This window comes from Lupinus angustifolius, chromosome LG14 (genome assembly GCF_001865875.1).
Source record: "Lupinus angustifolius cultivar Tanjil chromosome LG14, LupAngTanjil_v1.0, whole genome shotgun sequence".
NCBI lineage: Eukaryota > Viridiplantae > Streptophyta > Magnoliopsida > Fabales > Fabaceae > Lupinus > Lupinus angustifolius.
This window is the reverse complement of record NC_032022.1, coordinates 1,816,871-1,835,156: the sequence shown is the minus strand read 5'-3', so window position 1 is coordinate 1,835,156 and position 18,286 is coordinate 1,816,871. Positions and strand designations below refer to the sequence as shown.

Sequence of the window (18,286 nt, the reverse complement as noted above, 5' to 3'; positions counted from 1 at the left end):
AGATTCGTGGTACAAACCAATCAAAATAGGACACGTAACGTTAATTTTTGTTGTTGTGCCATGTAGGATTTTAATTCTGTGTTTCGGTTTGGGCCTTTAAATTGGGCTCACGTTTATCATGTAAGGTAAACAATTATGGCCATACCCATAATTATGAATGTGGTTTCCAATATTACAACATTCTCCTGTTAAATCTTCGTACCCATAAAAAAGTGACATATATCACTTATAATTTAATTATTAATAATCAAAATATCTTATTATAACACATGTTATCTTCTTATTTCTTATGAGTATGAGGATTAGTAGAAGGATATAGTAGGATGATATATTATTTTCTTTAAAATTATGATTGTGAAAAACAATTTAAAATGTGGAATTTAAATTTTTAAAGATCCATTTGGATTCAAACTCTTCACCTTTTATTAGATTTGGAAATTTTAATTTTAGACTCATACAGTTTTAAAAAGTATAATAAATTATCTATCTATTTTTTTTTGTGGAATTACATATTTTTTAGTCTCATAATTTATTTTTATCCGTTTTCTTCTTCATTCGGCAACAAATATGATAATTTATTTTATTCACTTACTTTTCACTTTTCACAAATATGATAATTTATTATATATTTGTGAAAATCTTGGCTCATTTTATCCTATCACTTATTATCTTTATTGGGTGATGCAACCCACTAATAATTAATGTGTACAAAAAATTCAAAATTTAAATAAAAAATTATAATGTAATATAGTTTGTTTAATTTTATATAAAAAATTAGGATTTTTTATTTTCTATCTTCGATTTCTACATCAATATCATTTTTCTAATAGTCAATAGGCATTGATAAATAATAAAAATTTATAGAGCAATCCATAATATTTTTTATTTCCCTTAAGTAAGATCTAAGGTTCAAGTTTTGTGGATAAAAAAATAATCGTTATGAGAATTAGCCTAACATTATTGATTCAGATAGAATTTAAAAATTCATCCAGTAATTTAACTACAAAGTTTTGGCATGTATTGGATAAGCCAACCATAAACTCCACCCATTTTGTATAGACTAGATTTTTTAGTACCATCAAATATATCATCTTATTTTATAGATAAAGAACTATAAATCCCAACAAATATCACTCACGTAAGTTAAACTTTTACCTTTTAATTAATCTAAAAATATAACGAGACTTTACACCACTAAATCAATATCTCGTGGTTAGATAAAGACGAAGAGAATCATGGCACATGTTAGCCGACATTGCCGAAACCACGTGCCATCCCCTGTATCGTAGTTTCCTCCACCAACCTTCAATTCTCTCTCTCTATATATATATATTATGATACATTCTCTCTCTCATTCTTCTCCTTCACGAAATGGCTCGCTTAATCTCTAAGAAGTTTCTCTTCCAAAACGCGACCGTTTCACACTCCTTTTTCTCTCTCCGTCACCGTTCATCATCATCTTCTTCATCTTCTTCGAGTGAATATGATGTTACTCTGAAACTATTCGATGATCTCATTCAACGAATCCTGGTTAAGAAAGCTACACCTGATTGGTTACCCTTTGTTCCTGGTTCATCTTTCTGGGTCCCACCTAGGCCAACACCTTCTAACGTTGTTGATTTGGTTCATAAATTCACTAATGATTTCTCTCAACAAGAGTCTCTTTCTCTTGCTACTATTCAGGGTTGCCCATCTTCTAAATTCTTCATTCAAGGTAGATACTTTGGATTTCGGAATTATTTATGTATGATTTTTACTTTATTGTGTAATGGGTACACAAAGTTTCGTGCTTTTTTTATTTTTATGTTGGGTTTTCATGTGGAAATTAAGTAAGGGGAAAATACATGGGATAAAACTCATACTTGTTTATAAATTTTGCTTTATGGTTTAATGGAAAAAACAAAACTTTGGTGCTTTTATCTTATTTTTGTTGGGTTTTATTGTAATTTTCATGTAGAGAATTAGGAAAAAGAACATTGGTATCCTTGAAGTGGTTGAATTTGTAACAAAGCATATGTTTTTTTGGTATATTGGAATTTGATTCTTCATCACAACCCTTATGACATTGACAATTAGTGTATAAGGAGGTTTTTGGCAGGGGCTAAGGTAGAATATTTTTCATCAAGGAAACTAAAAAATAGAAGAATTTGTATGTTTTTCTTCTTCAAGAAATGTTGCTTGTGAAAGCTTGATTTTAATAATATTTGGGGCAGCCATATCTACTACATTCTTTAACTATGTGTTGCCCCTTTTTCCTGCCAAAATTCGAACAGCTTTTCACCAAAATTCGAACACAATTAGTGAAGCTTATTGACTGGTTCCTGATGTGATGTTGTTTCTGAGAGTGAGAATTTTGGGTTCTTCCCGTGAGCTTTACAACCATTGGGATGCATATGCATGAACTTGTCTTTTGGCATTTTCGGGCAATTATTGGATATTTGTATTATCAGCTGTTGTTTATACTCTTCGGAAACCAGGTGTATGCATGTTTTACCTTTTGTTTGATTATCATCATCTTTATTTTGGAGCGTAGGAATATGATTAACGATGAATAGAGTGAGATGATGATGCTAGATCTAAAAGTTTATTTTGAAGGAAAAGAAATATCAGATGAAATTGACTTCGGTGCTGGGCATTGAAGTAGTAACACAAACCATGATATAGAGGACAGTAACATGATTCAAATAGTTTAATCTAATAGGTTAAGAATGAGACCGAGGATGACATAGGTCTAGGTATCTGCTGAAATGCTCTGCCTTCATGTTTTCCTCCTTTTACAAGAATTTGACCCAATAGAGTATCTACGTTTTCATACCCAAAAGAAAAGGGGTCGGATCTATATGCCGTGTTTTGTTATATACTGCATGCAAACAGCACTCAAAGGTGGTAAAACGGGAAAGTTAAATACTCTTGCCATTTGGTTTATTGTTACGAACTTCATAAGTTCAGATCGTGGTCTGTTTTTTCTTTTTTGTTGTTGTTGAGAAAAGTATGTTTGCCGAGCCTTAAACATTTGACGTTTATGACTCTTTAGGAAGTGCCAGACAAACTAGTTATTGAGAAGTAATAGCGACATTTCATTTTGACCTGCATATGTGCTTGTCTTTCTGAACGCTCTAACAATTTTATGTGCTTGTCTTTCTCACTTCAGAGTGTGAATCGGCTCGTGGTGGGGATACTGGTGTGGATCTAAATATACCAGATGGGATGGAAGATACCGTGGAAGTGAAGGTTCTGAAAACTCCGGGAAATGTAGCTCATTCAGAAGACGAGGAAGGGTGATCCATAATCTAGCTGACCCAGTTGCTGCGGTGAGCAAGCTTCTTCTTTAGCACAGAAAGTTTCTTGTGTGCTTGTGCCTTTATTTGTTGATATTACTGTTATAATGTAAAACCATTTGCTGTTCCTTAATGAACAACATAGGAAATGGTAATGCATGAAGTGTCTAAAGGGGTAGGTGGGGTTGAGTGTGAAGATATTTGGAATTGGTCTAATGGTGTAAGGTCCCACTAGATCCTCAGAAATACCAAAAGGTTAAGGGTTCGATTCATCTACTGTCCCAAGATGTGTCCAGCTCCATGTACTCCTTATTTCTCAATTGGTTACAGAAGTAAAACATGAATTTAATATACATTAACTTTATATTTTCTGACCAATGAAAATGAAGGGGTAAATGGAGTGGTATACATCTAGGGACAGAAGATGTGCTCCCGTGTTTTTGATAGTACAGGTATTTAGAGGATACAGAAATATGTTAACCAACCTCAGTAGATTTTTCTGAGTGTTACAAGTTTTACTGTCAATTTCCAAATGTTAGTGGTAGTAAAGATGTTTGTTATTTTGAAGTCCATTAATATCAATATCAATCCCAATCCATATTTTTTATTTATCAATATCAATCTATTATTATTTTAATCTATCTATTTTCTCCAATTTTAAGTCTCTAAAACCCTCATATTCAACAATATTGTATGTATTTCTAATCTCTCCCCTAGGGGGAGGTAATAATTTTTCAAAATTTTATTTAATCCCTACTAGTTTGTTTGAGGAACCACTGAAATCTATAAATAGAAGAGAAGAGAGTTTTGTTGGGAAATAATATAATGTTGTAGTTCAGAATCATGAATAATATACTTTAAGCATTGTCTTTGATTGCACATTTATGAAGAACAAACCTTGTAATAATACCAACTTGACTTCCAATTATGTAGGATTTTCATGGTGCAATCCAAGCTTCATTGAGAAGACCAAAAAAAGCACTTGTGATATTGAAAAGGACAATGCACACAAATGGAAATTGTGACAGATACAGTACTTAGTGGTTGTTGTTTCACTCTACTATTTGGTCTCAACAGAATATTTGAAATGTTGTCATTGCTGAATCTTTGTAGGGTGAATGTATGTAGTTATATTATATATTATATAACTAATAAAGTAAAAACTTCTTTGGTTATTCTTCATTTATTCTGAATGAACAAGCACTTGCTGAGTTAGATGTATATAGAACTGTAATGTACTTGATCATGGGAAACAAGTTAAGCTTCATTGGATTAGTATTCTTAGTTTCTTTCCTTTTCCATTTTCTTTTCTTCTGCTGTTAAATTTGAGCAAACAAATATGTGAATATGCATTGTTTAGTATATTTGCCATAACTCAAAGACCCTGTGAAAACTTGATGAAGGATGCAGAGTAAAAATATATGAATTATTCTATATTCTAATACAGTTTCATGCAAATACACCTATTAGTAAATACAGAAGGTGTTGCATGTTTTATATTTCTGAAAACATTGAATGTATTTGTTTATGTTTTTTAATTTCTTTAATTAGTAGTTGAAAGAGTGTAATATTTATGTACTATCAGAATAAAACTCATACATTAATGTGCATACATTTTTTCTTTGGTTGAAAATATTAGCAAAGCTTGCTATGGGGGATAAGGGAGAAAGTAGAGAAGTATATTTCTGTCCCGAAAAGTGTGTTATTTCATGTGTCATTGTTTATGATTGGTTAGAAAAATACTTAATTATTGAACTTTTAACTTAACTGTATTTTTTAACCAATTACAAATAATGACACTTTTTTGGACAGAAAATGTATTCTCTCCCAGATTGAATGTGGTAAGTGTTGGAATATGCAAGGGTATAATAACAACCTACCTTTATTCATAAATAAAATGAGGTCGGCTATGTGAATCGAAGATCAGAAAAAGCCAACTATGTTACCACCACCTTTCTATTCACACCAAATTGTTACATGATCTAGGATCAATAATACTGCACACATATAAAGAGTTTATTTGAAGTGAACTCTCATAATTATAGTTAATCCACTGTTTGAATTTGTTTAAAATTATTGGTTTAGGACTATACAATAATTTTCCTGTGATAGGTACCTCCTTTTTCACCTTAGGAACTATATTGTAATGCCATATTGATATGACCTTAAATGTTGATGGGTACACTCTTGTTCTTGACAAATTCCTGGAATCATCTTTCTCTTTGTATCATGCAATACTTATTTGAGTGAAGTGAAGATCTTTTTGATGCAGAAAACTATAAATGAAATGCCACATTTGATGTGTGATTGTATTTTTCAAGTTACAAAAGAAGAATCTCTTAATTCATTTTCATCCTTGTAAAATCTCAGCAAGCTTAAGGAACAATTATGCAGGTGTATTAGTGAGAGAATGATGATTAGTCTAAAATGAATCATTGATGATTACAAATTGAACAAATGAATAAGACTTCACAATTACTTGCCAACAATGAATAAAAAGAATTTCAATAAGAACAAAGATCTTATGGTGAGGAGAGGATATGAGAGGGTTAAGAGCATAGTCACATGATATGTAGTACTCTTCGGGTGTGGATACACGGTACGTAATACGAGCGAATCTGGTTTCTATGGTTAAGAAGCTTAACTCTATATTAAATTATAATTCCCTTGTTGGGGCATGGAACTATGAGGATAGCTAGGTACTGGTAAAGGGTCTCCAAATGGATTATGAGAGCCCATCATTTGCATCTGTTGAGGAGGATATTGTTGAATATGTGGTTGTTGTTGTTGCTGGTGAGGGACCATCATCATGTTGTTTTGAGGTTGTTGGAACATCATAGGATTCTGCTGTTGTTGTTGCTGCTGCTGTTGGAACATCATTTGTTGCTGAGACATTAATGCCATTTGAACATTTGGTGGAGGTGCTATGTTGTTGGACACTGCAAATGGATCATGCTGATTGTATTGATCAAATGGATTATTCTGTATTGGAATTCCTCCATGTCCATAACCTGCATTTTGGAGCTGAAGTTGTCTCCTAGCAGTGTCATCTTCATATAAACTGTCTAGTAATAGCTTGTCAAAACCACCACCCTGACTCAACAAAAAAAGGAGGGGGGAGTGAGATGGTCCGAAATACGGAAAGTAGTTCACTATGACCGGGACGTAACAAGATACGACGATCTTCTGTCTCATAGTGTGTGCGACCATGTACCGTAGATTCGGTTAGTTGATTTAGATATCTAATAGTTAATAATGAGAGATGATATTTCTTTACCAAATCATGCTGAAAAATTATGTCATATGCTATCCCAAAGAGTAACACTTAGTGTCTAAGCTATTCTTAATATCTGTGATTAAATGCAGTGCATGCACATAACAGATATTTTCAAGAACTTCTACAAATTCAAGAATGATAAGCAATTGAAATTAGCTAAGCAGAGAAACAAACCAATTTTCGGTCCGGTGCTTGGCTGGTATGATTACTTGGTGTTGCAACCAGTGCAAGTTCCCAACCACTAGTTCCATCAATGTTACTCAAAGCAAGATTGCTTGGATTGTTATTTCCTGCATAAATTTGCAAAGTCATAGAATTTGAACCAATTATCAAAACCAAGTATAGTTAAATGAAATGGTTTGCATGATTGACTATACTTACATCTACCCTTCATATTTTCATTACCTATCATTAACATTATTCATCTAACTATCTCTCTTAATATAAGATTAGTTATTAATGCCGAGGATATAATCGAAAAAACTAGTTCTTAATGTTTTTTCGAACTTGTAAATGGACAAGTAAATAGAAACAAGTTTTCCACCAAAGAGATAGATGATAGGGTACAAATGGAGTATGATTTACTCTAATCCTTACCACCAGGTGGTACAATTGCAAGTGCCAAAGCATTTTTGTCTTCAAGTTCTAGAGCTTTCGGATTTATTTCATTAAGACCCTACAAAAGTTGGAGAAGTTAAATGCATACTATATCAAACCAACATCACAAACTTTGTACCATTACTAGATATAAATAAAGCATACCAGAAGATCAACTGTATCAGTTGATATCAAAGGAGGAAGCTCAACCTCCTCTTCCTTAGGCTGTGATTCTTCCTCGGCTATCGGTACTTCCTCTTCGTCTTCTTCTTCGTCTTCAGTTTGTTGCTCATTGTCTTGAGGTTTTTCTGATTCTTTTGGAGATGAATCTTCTGAAGTAGGTGATTGGTCATTTTCCTGATACTCCTAGTGTTGAATGAGATAAATGAATGAACTTTAATATATAAGTACATTGTTTAGCATATGAAAGAGTATCTACTGTTGAATGCATCATATGAACAATTAGCACTTTATCAGTTAACAATTTATCATGGTAGAAACAAATGTTTTGAAGTTCATATAAACACAAGTACTACAAGTAATTTGTATATCACTTTTTCTTACCAGTCGCTTGTTAACCGAGCCTGTTTGAGGCGCTTCTTTGATGTATTCTTCCATTGTTGCAAGGAAAGAAGGAGGTGGCTGTTTATTTAAGGAAACATCTTCATGAGATTATGTTCATGGTATCACATGAAGCATAGATTAAGAAGTAAAAGGAACCTGTCTCAGTGTTGGAAATTGGAAATTCCTAGCAAGGTCCAAGCCTTTGCAGTATTCATAGAAGTCAGCAAGATTTTCAGCCTGCATTGTGTTAGTAAGAATAAACATTAGCTCAACGAGTATTTCTCTTTAGGGTCTGTTTGTGAGTTCGGTTTTGGAGGGGAAAGAAGATGGGAAAAAGAAGGCTTTAGAGTCATCTTGCAAGTGTATTTCTGACTCTAAAGCCTTTCCTTTCCCTTCATTCTCCTCCAAAATCTAACTCCTGAAAGAAACCTCGTAGAGCACAAGATTCAATCCATATTGGTCAACAAGAATTTATCAGAAGCAAAGCATCATTGTAAACCTGTTGGCCAGCTCTTTTATATATATTTAGTGCCTTCACTGCATCATGTCTTGACATATCAAAGAACTGCAATTTTCATTAGTCAGTACAATTTTTTTATCTCTATGTACTAATGTTATACAATTTAAATTCATGTAAGGTGATTGAAGTAGCAATTAAACTGAGATGGACACTACCATGTCCACAAGATTGATGATTCCATCATTGAGTGCACAATATATTTTGAAGCTCTCCTTCAATACCTAAATGGCATAGCCAAAAGCCGAAAAATAGTGATAAAAAGAGGCACAAGGGTACGTAACGTGATGCGCACGAAAATAATGAGTAAAATTATCCACAAACCATAATTATCAAATTGACACTTAATGTTTTTTTTTTGAGATAATACTCAAATGTTATTATGTGGAAAGTACAATTACTAAACATGCATACCAGGGCCAATGCATACTGTATTAGAAAATTTCCATAAGCACATCCTTCAGGCTGCAAGATTTGATGCAAATTCATTGTCATCTTAAGAAAATGGTGTGATTTCAATGCTAAGAATTATGACACAAAAACATGCTGATACCAAAATAGATTTTCGCGTCGTAAACTCTTACCTGACAACCAATAAGGCGGTATAAAAGTTGCTGCAGAGCAGGTAGCTGCTCCAACAAATCGTCGTTGGGCAACGACCGTGTTCTGCTATGTGCCTGTCAAAGCCTTAAGTTACTGATATTCTGAACTTAGCAATGAGATGCTTGCAAAGAAAAATGAGTGTGAAAAAAATAAGGCAAAGTACATACTTTAGTTGCAGCAGGCGATGATTTTGTTAGACGCTCGGATTCGATGTCATATTTAAGGATTCTAAAGCATTCAAGTCTTTCTTCTAAGAATAGCGCGTAGGTTCGAACCCATGCAGAACAATCCCAAGCTGCGTAGCGAAATCTTATCAGATATGAAATGAAACAATATTCAAAATCAAAGTAGTTACCAACAAAAAGGTCTTTTGCTGTTACATTTTCTTAAATTTGGTCCATAACTTCATATTTTGTTTGGTGAGTTTGGTTAGTTAAGTTTCAAATCATTAACCAATGTGGTCTAGTGTAACAGTTATGTTGGTTGTAGTCCGACATTCAACTAATAACAGTTACAACTTTTAGCTTCGCGATAAACGCTTGATCTATCACATTGGTTGATGATTCTAAATTTAAGAACCAAACTAAAGAAAAGTTACATAACCGAATCGAAAAGAAGACAACCGATACGAAAAAAAGTCGTTTTTTGCTTGGCTGAAACAAATAATCTGCAGAAAGAATGTACCCATAGGACTTGAGTCATCTTTGAAATTGGATATTTGGAGAATATGTCCCCTTCTTGAGTAGTTTAGAAGCTCTTCCCTAAAGGTAGGGTCACCCTCCCTCAAAGTTCTATGTATGACTATCAATGTCTTTATAGCAACCTGTCATTTCATCATTCAGTTACAATCAAGCCAAGTTGAATGCCAAAGACATTTCCTATATCTTTCAAAAATGGTTTTAGCCGAAATCTCATATACTCACACTGCGCGTCAGAATTCACATTTAACAACGCACATTCAACAACACCCGTGTGTAGAATGTTGTTAAACAATAGCTAGAAGGAAATCAACAATGCTCGATGAAGCAAACACTGTTAAATGTGATAGGTGGATATGCATTCAACAGTTTTTGCTTCAGTGAACGTTGTTAATGTATGACTCAAATATTCAACAACGCTGAAAATTATTAGTTCTTAATGAAAGGGATTTATACTATCCAACTTCGAGTCTTGGTAAGTCTCTTGGAAAGTTTGTGAATGCAATATGCCACATCTGCTCGTGGTTGATGTGCTGATGTTGCATAGAATATTTCTGCAAACAGTTTAAATCAAATTCTGTATTAAAGAAAATGCAATGGAAAAGCTAGTAAATCTCATTAATTTATACCTTATAGTTGTTGACATTATGTTATCATTTCATCTATTTTGGTGCAGTATTAGAAAGGAAAATTAACAAGCATGCATTGAACAAACCGAGAGCTTTCGAAAATGAATAATAATGATATACAACAATAATCAAGTCTTTATCCCATTAGGTGAGATCAACTATATAGATCGAAAACACTATAATGTTCTATCATAAATCATATTCGTTGACAAAACATTGATGACATATAATATGATATATCAACTCACTTCGAACATGGCGTTCCTTGGGAGGATATTCCACATGATTGGCAGCCTTTACAATTGCAATGTCCAAGTCCTTCAAAAAACAAAAATATTAATAAAAAAAATCATGATCAATCAACATCAACACTAACAACATATTCAAGCCTTTTTACACTATATGAAATCAATTACACGGATCGAATAATGTCATGATACGTATATACAAACCATTCACATACGATATTTGTTTGACTGGTTTTCATAATCACTTACATGGTACACGATACTTTTTACGATGTGCAATCATTATCATTTTTTATATTATTACAAGACTTCTTTTACAAGAAACTTGTACGTAAAATTCAATACTAACACACCCATTTGGAAATAAAATCACCTTGTATTCGCTATTGACTTTGGCAAGGCCAACCTTGGTGGAGTCCTTCAAAGCATCATAAGCTTTTTTGAAGCTAAACGTTCCCATATATTATTAACAATGGTTTTCTTTTATGATTTTGAAGAATGTAAGAGAGAAAGAAGAAGGGAAAAAAAATGTGGTTCTATTTTTCTTTTTCTTATTATTCTATTTATGGAAAGGGTACTTTGGTACTTTCAATTGTGAGGACATAACTGATTTGTAAACTTGGACGAGATAATTGTGTTTACATCTGAGGAAAGTTTCTGTTGAATCGGTTGGTTGACTTTTAAGAATAGAAAAAGGCGGGTCCCACGAGTAAAGTTACCAAAAGGCCCATTGCAAAATTTCACTTGAAACCGTGATTTTTGTGGAATGTTTCATCCACATACGTTATTACTTTTTACATTAATCATGTCACACATATTCTTTTATCACACATATTCTTTTATCACACATATAAATAGAATATTGTGAGATGGTATAAAGTTATTAAATAATGGAGATAAAGTTTAATAACTTTTATGGTAGAATATATAGTTATCAAACTTTATCTCCATTATTTCATAACTATATAGCCTTTGCCGCAATGTCCCTCCTCTTACTCATTTAGCAAACAGTCTTAGGTTGCAAAATTGGATTCCAAACGTAGGGGTTCTAGCCAACAGTCTTAGGTTGCAAAATTCCATTGTTTCAAATGATTTGGTGGCTGATTTTGTGGATTCAAATGGAAGGTGTAATTTTGATCTATTTTTAAATTCGGTTCTGGAGGACATTGCAAGTAAGATTTTGGTGTTACACCCTCCATCAAATCTTCTGGCTGAAGATAACTGATGAGTATAAAATTATGTTACATTTGCATTGCATTTAACTTAATTTTTAGGATATAATTAGGACTTTAGGATTATTTTTAGATTTAATTTATCTTTGTTCGGGTTAAGCGGGTGTTTTTGGTTGTGTTGTGCAGTTTAGACGAATTGAAGCTGAAAAAAGTGGAGATTGGGTGAAATAAAGATGGAAGTCGGTGTGGGGGCAATGAGAAGACCAATTGAAGGGTCAAATGAAATCGCCTTGGAGCCTGGATCGAAGAAAAACAACTTCAAGTAAAGACGTCAAATACACCCATGCCATGTTTGGACCCATGGTCGTGTTCCACTATCCACGGACCGTGTTCCACCACCCACAGCTATGCATCACTAATTTTGAGCCCAAGCCGTGTCCCAAGCCGTGTCCCAAGCCGTGTCCACCATCCACAGTCGTGGTCGTTTAGAATGCTGAAAACCACCCTTTGGAGGCCACAATCCATGACCAGGTCATGTCCTACACCCATGGCCATGGATGGCATATTTGTTCCTATTTTTCTGATTTTTCTAAATTTGTTTTGATGGGCTTAGCCCAGTATTTTATAATTAGGATAAATGAGGGTTCTCCCTCAAGGATGAAATACACTTTACATTACAATTATCTAATTTAGAATTTGGTATTCTCTTCTCCATCATGATTGAGTAATTCTCTTTGTTTCTAGGATTTGGGTTATGCCCTTTTACATTCAATAATCACTTCATCTATTTCATTGAGTGTTGTGATTTGAATCATTAAACAGACTTTTATTCGTGAGTTTTCTAGTCAACAAATTACACCTCTTAGATACATTGAGGAATGATCGAGAGATGAACTCAACTATCCGACCATTCAGTTATTCAAACTAGAATCCTAATTCATGAGAGTAGTCTTAGGATTCTTGGAGGTTTTTGAAATTCACCTTAGGTTGCAACAAAGCTATTGGATAGAAAGATCTAACTAAAAGATTCGATTGATAAATGTACCACGAGAGTAAGTGCAACTTCAATTGAGCACTTGTGCCAGAGCTCGAGATAGGATGACACATATCAAAGAGCAATTCACTCTATACAATATTGCTCTTTTTTTTACTACTTTGTGTTTTCTTCTTTCTATTTTCATGAACATACTCTTACTGATGAAATAGAACATTGAGTGAACCACAATATTTATAGATAATCAACCATTAATATTTCAACAAACGAAGAGATGCATAACGTACCACTCAACCATTAATATTTCAACAAACGAAGAGACACATATAACTGCCACCATTAATATCTCGGACGTTTAAAAAGTCGTAAAACATCAACAACACATAATTAAGAAAGTGCGGTACCATGTCATCTTCAACAACGCTTCCTTAATTATGCGTTGTTGCATATATTAACATCAATAATGCTTTCTATCAAATGCACTGTTAAACATAAATCATTCAAGCCAGCGCTAACGTTAGTGGCGTAATGATACACGTATATTATACAACGTTTTGTCAAGAATGCACTATTGAAGTTACACAAATTGACAACGCATGTTTTATTATGCGTTGTTGATGTTCTTCCACCTCATTTTCAACAGCGCTGTTCAAAATTGCGTTGTTGAATAACAGATGTTTATTACGATATCTATCGTAGTGATACAAGTATATTATATACTTTTTATGAGACCATTTTAAATAGTTTAATGCAGTAAATAAGATCAAAACAAAAGACTGAATAGTATATATATTATATAATTGAAATACAAAAAGTTATTTATGTAACAAAACTTGAATGTACTATGAAGATATCAAAGCAGTATGTCAAAAAAATTAATACAAATATACTAGTATTTTAATACCATTTTCTAACCTGTTTATATTTATTTATGTACGGAATTCATATATCTTTTTAGAATAATCAAGAATATTCCTTAATATAGTTAAATAATTATTCTATTTAGGGTGTGTAATGTAACACCCCGTTTCTGCAACTTAGAAATTAGGATTTCATTATAAAAATATGATAAAAATTTAAATAAAATTAAAGGCAAGTTGTTAGAAAATCAAAGTGAAACTAAAATTTATTTTCATTAACATTTTCAAGATGCAGAAATATTTAATATTATCATTACCCAAAAACGAGGTATCACATTCAACCTGAAAACCATAATTTATATTATTATCTATTTGTTTAAGTATATAGCTTTACAAAATCATTAATCTTAATCTTAACATAATGATTATAAAAGACATCCTCTATGCGAAAAGAATCACTCTTAAGTATTTTTCATAAATTATAACTTATACAAAAATTAGTTCAAAAGACCAAGGGTATTCCTAAATCAGAGTCAATAATCCCAATATAAACAACATACTTAACTATATATAAGTTAAGTTCTTCTTGTCTATATTTCTATCAATGGATATCCATAGAGCAACAGCAACAAACCTGGACATACACATAGTATAGACAAAAGAAAAGACAAAGAAAAGGGAGTAAGAACCAACTACGACGATCGCAGCGTGGAATTATATAGAGAAATAACATTAAAGTGAGACACCCTATAACAACACCATAAACAAACAATGTCAAACATATGCAAATGATGCATGCAATTAGTGTCTTATTCAAGAGGATATTCACATCCACAATTAATTTATCTTTCATGCAATGCAATATGCAATTCGCCAACCAATCACCACCAAAGTTACAATACCCGAAGGCCAAGATCCTAGTGGGAAAGCAACCGGGAGTACAAATATTCTTAACAACGGCAAGTAACAATATCAATTGTTTTCAATTACCTCTATCTGAGGTGCTTACGTGGTAAGCCCAGTCCGTTTCAGGATTCCTCTCTACCGATCATGAAATGCGCAAGGGGATGTCAGAGACCGCTTAGTTTGCATGTAAGACTATCCTGGTCAATCGATTAGTTTGCATGTAGGACTATCCTGGTCATACGGCTTATAAGATCGGACCCTCACTAGACTGTTCCACCTAAGCAATCCCTCAAGGCTTCTTGACGAATCACTGTCATTGCCGCCCCTATCCAAATCCCAATGATATTTCTATCATCGTATATTTCCATTTTCTTCAACTCCAACTACACGAATGCAATGCATGTACACTAACCGAGGTTAGTCCATTAAATCTTTTAATCAAGGTTTTACAATTTTGTTATTTCAACAAACATCACCTAAGTTAGTCGTCTCAGCCCCAATGCATTTCTATCATGCCAAGTCCAATGGACGAACTCAAGACGCTAACTTAGTATCCAAGATCATTAAGTAAAGCCCCAATTCTCACTATACTTTCAAGTGTGTGAATAGCCATAGGCTCTAATCAAATTCAATCGTTCCAAAAACACAACCTAAGTTAGTTGTCTCAGCCCCAGAGCATTTTTTACTATTACATGTCCTTAGGACGAGCTCAAGACACTAACTTAGTGATTAATATACAAGCAAGACCTCAATTTCAAACTCTTGTATTTTTCATATCAATATCACAACTAACATATATGTTTCTCATTAAATACGATGATCAAATTATATATTTTGAAACCAATACAACAATCAACTTAATTATATTTTCCCATATCAATACAACATAACATAACCATTACAATTGAGATATTTCTAAATGACGACATTGGCACAAACATTCAACACAAAACAATTCTTAATTCATCACAATACTCACATGCATTCAAACATAATTATTTAACGACCTTCCATGACGATGTAATACCATAAGCGAGTACCTCGCATTATGTTACACACAACAATAAATTCATACACATATATTTTCAGCACAATCAAATATCTAAGACTTTATACATCGTCATGAAAAATGATTAAGGACTCTTACATGAAAACAAGTTTCCATGAGAGTTCCTAATCTGCAAGACTCTCCGACTTTTGAGGGAATCGGAGAGAAAAAAAACTTTAATGAAATACTCTAAGACCACAATGGTCTTCTCCTTCACCTGGATTTATGCAAGTTCCTTCTTCAACAAAGAAACAAGATGTCATAACAAGATGTCATATCCTATCCTTCAACTTCAGAACCTCTTATGATGAGAAGAAGTCATATGGGTGATAAAATGTTTCCATTCTTTCTTTCTCCCTTTTTCAGCAGCGGTTATTGATTTTTTAGTGGGGAAGACAACCTTATTTGTTCTCCCAAGTGCTTTAGGGTTACTTACTTTTATGGTTAAGAAAAATAGGTCAAAACACTATTTAAAATTATATCTATTATTATTATTATACTTATCAAAATCAAAATAACAAAAATTCAATTTTAGATTATCCTAAAGTTTATCCACATAACAAATATAGATAATCTCAAAGAGATAACTTCATTAAAGATTAACTCAAGTAATTTGTAATCATAGTATAATATATTATCGAAAATAGTTTAGATAAACGTTATAATAAACATGGTTATTCACACTAAAATAAGATAACATTATCAAAATGAATAAAATCAGTTATATTATTCAGTAAATTAATTATCAAAATGTGAATACTCATAAAACATATGTAATGCAAATTTACTATGCATTACAAAAATATTCAAATATTTTAATAATGTAATCCAATGCAATTTTTATCTTAAATTATATTTTTGAAACAAATCTAACTCTTGGAAGATAAGGATTCACTTAACTACAAGATAACTAATGAACTAAGTTATCTAATCATAAATTTATTGGATAAACATTAAAAGATCAACAACTCATCTAAAAGTCATGTTTATCTATCTTTAGATTAGATAAAATTTATATTTTTCACTCACATAAAAATAGAAAATTATAAGTGTTACACGTAACTGTCAGTTTCAACAAATGTTTCTCTTAGAATTTGAACATTTAACATTTTCATATATATAAAGATCCATAGAGTTTACACTACTAAATTTCTTAAAGACAATAGCTTAGTACCAGAATCCAATTCATGTATATGATTCCCACCATCCTCAATCTTCAATATTTACCATTATCTATCATCTTAAAGAATTAACAATCTTTATCAACACTTATGTTTCATGAGTATCTATCATCTAAGACAAGTTTTGTTCATAAATTTTTTAAATAAGTTATTCAAGTGTGTCTTTTTTTACTAAATATTAGTTGTCATACTATAAAAGAATGAGTTTAATGTCCATACACTATTGTATAAATGTTCTTTACACAATTAATATATCATCTGTCGTTTCATTTAATTTTATTTAAGAGTAGATGATAGATAACACATGAATGATAATATGCTGAAAGTGTAAATAGCATTTACATTGTTGGTGTACATATAAAATCCTTAATTAATAATTGAATATAAATTATATTCATTAACTAAGCCTTTATTTATTTGTGTAGAGAAAAAGAGGAAATAAATAATAGAGAAAATAATTTTTTCTCTCATTTGATTGAGAAGAGAAAAAAAAATGAAGAGACTAAAAAATATGTTGAACCCACACAAAATCACTCTCACCAAAGATGAAGAGAAAACTAATGGAAAATGTTGGATGATATGAAATAACAAATATGACTTAGGAATATAATAATATAATATAACAGTAATGTTTCATTCTTTTTGTTATATGACTTTTTTCGTATTTTCAAATATAACATTTTACTCCTTTTCGGGCTGTCATATGCCTTGCTGTAGTGTATTTTGTTTCTATTTGGTATATCTTTATTCCTTTTCTAATAAAATTTCCACTTTCCAAAAAAAAAAAAAAACAATATAAAAATCGATTTTCTCACCTATTTCTTATCTATTTCCTTCTCTTTACTATCTCTTACATCTTTTTCTCTTCTCACTTTCTTCTCTCAACTATAGAAAGCATAAACCATCATATTTATTATTATGTAAAGAGCAACTCCATACTATTAATTCCTAAATAAATTTCCAAAACTTAAATTTTTACTACAAATATATTATATGTGATATTTTTTTATTAGACCATTTTAAATAGCCCATGAAATAAATAAGATCAAAACAAAACAAAAAACTGGATAGTTTATTATATACACACCAGATTGACATAGAAAAATTTATGAAGACATCAAAGCAGTATCCTTATATGGTCAATAAATACAAAAGATATGAGGTAATGTGTCCAAATTTAACTTATTACATATGACTTTCAACCAAGTTCATTTTTTTCTTTCCTTGTAAAATAAGCAAGCCATACAATGTGAACATAAATTCACTTAGTAATAGTTCTCTCTAGAGCACACTGTTTTTCTTTTTGGCATAACTCAAAATACAAAAGAACAATTAATAATTTCTCCCTCTAGACACATGTAAGAAAATCATATTCAGAGAAAAAAAAATATTTACTAATAGTGTAAAAGTTTTATATACTATTAGTGCATTATTTATCATGCATATCTAGTTATCATTGACTTCTTAAAAAAAATACAAATAAATGATAGATGATAGACTGACTGTATATAATGAAAGGTTTTCAAATGTGTCACTAAAAGTAGAAGAAATGTATCCAAAACTAGCCACCTGGAAACCTAATGCAAAAACCTGATAATAAAATAATTTATATATGAAGGAGTAGTGTTGTTAATTTCTTCTCACTCTTATTTTTCACCCTCTCTCATTTTCTTTGTTGACTTTCTTTTCTTTGTAGGTTCAATTGAGTTATGTC

General features: G+C 32.0%; 2 protein-coding genes across 3 annotated transcripts; one reads left to right on the top strand and one right to left on the bottom strand.

The window, feature by feature from the left end:
• LOC109327107 lies at nt 1,316-4,398 on the top strand. The gene is made up of 3 exons (XM_019560143.1): nt 1,316-1,714; nt 3,152-3,311; nt 4,212-4,398. The coding sequence occupies exons 1-2, from the start codon at nt 1,372-1,374 to the stop codon at nt 3,280-3,282; spliced, it is 474 nt and encodes a 157-aa protein (XP_019415688.1). The 5' UTR covers nt 1,316-1,371; the 3' UTR covers nt 3,283-3,311; nt 4,212-4,398.
• Nucleotides 5,696-10,950, bottom strand: LOC109327106 (putative clathrin assembly protein At5g57200). Of its 2 annotated transcripts, none has more exons than XM_019560142.1 (15): nt 10,785-10,950; nt 10,412-10,481; nt 9,991-10,088; nt 9,521-9,659; nt 9,004-9,131; nt 8,818-8,910; nt 8,648-8,698; nt 8,392-8,457; nt 8,216-8,281; nt 7,873-7,953; nt 7,717-7,794; nt 7,318-7,509; nt 7,153-7,231; nt 6,730-6,845; nt 5,696-6,371 (listed from the first exon to the last, which is right to left on the bottom strand). In XM_019560142.1, the coding sequence occupies exons 1-15, from the start codon at nt 10,869-10,871 to the stop codon at nt 5,925-5,927; spliced, it is 1,791 nt and encodes a 596-aa protein (XP_019415687.1). In that variant the 5' UTR covers nt 10,872-10,950; the 3' UTR covers nt 5,696-5,924. The 2 variants fall into 2 exon arrangements, with proteins under 2 accessions (XP_019415687.1, XP_019415686.1); XM_019560141.1 differs by having other exon boundaries at nt 7,318-7,518; nt 10,785-10,949.

What these genes read in the sequence shown, in the direction of transcription:
- LOC109327107 (XM_019560143.1), top strand. Translation starts at nt 1,372, where the DNA reads ATGGCTCGCTTAATCTCTAAGAAGTTTCTCTTCCAAAACGCGACCGTT. An exon ending in TTCTAAATTCTTCATTCAAG is followed by an intron (nt 1,715 to 3,151) that starts GTAGATACTTTG and finishes TTCTCACTTCAG; the next exon opens with AGTGTGAATCGGCTCGTGGT.
- LOC109327106 (XM_019560141.1), bottom strand. Translation starts at nt 10,871, where the DNA reads ATGGGAACGTTTAGCTTCAAAAAAGCTTATGATGCTTTGAAGGACTCC. An exon ending in AGATGACTCAAGTCCTATGG is followed by an intron (nt 9,132 to 9,520) that starts GTACATTCTTTC and finishes TTCGCTACGCAG; the next exon opens with CTTGGGATTGTTCTGCATGG. An exon ending in CATCGCCTGCTGCAACTAAA is followed by an intron (nt 8,911 to 9,003) that starts GTATGTACTTTG and finishes AGGCTTTGACAG; the next exon opens with GCACATAGCAGAACACGGTC.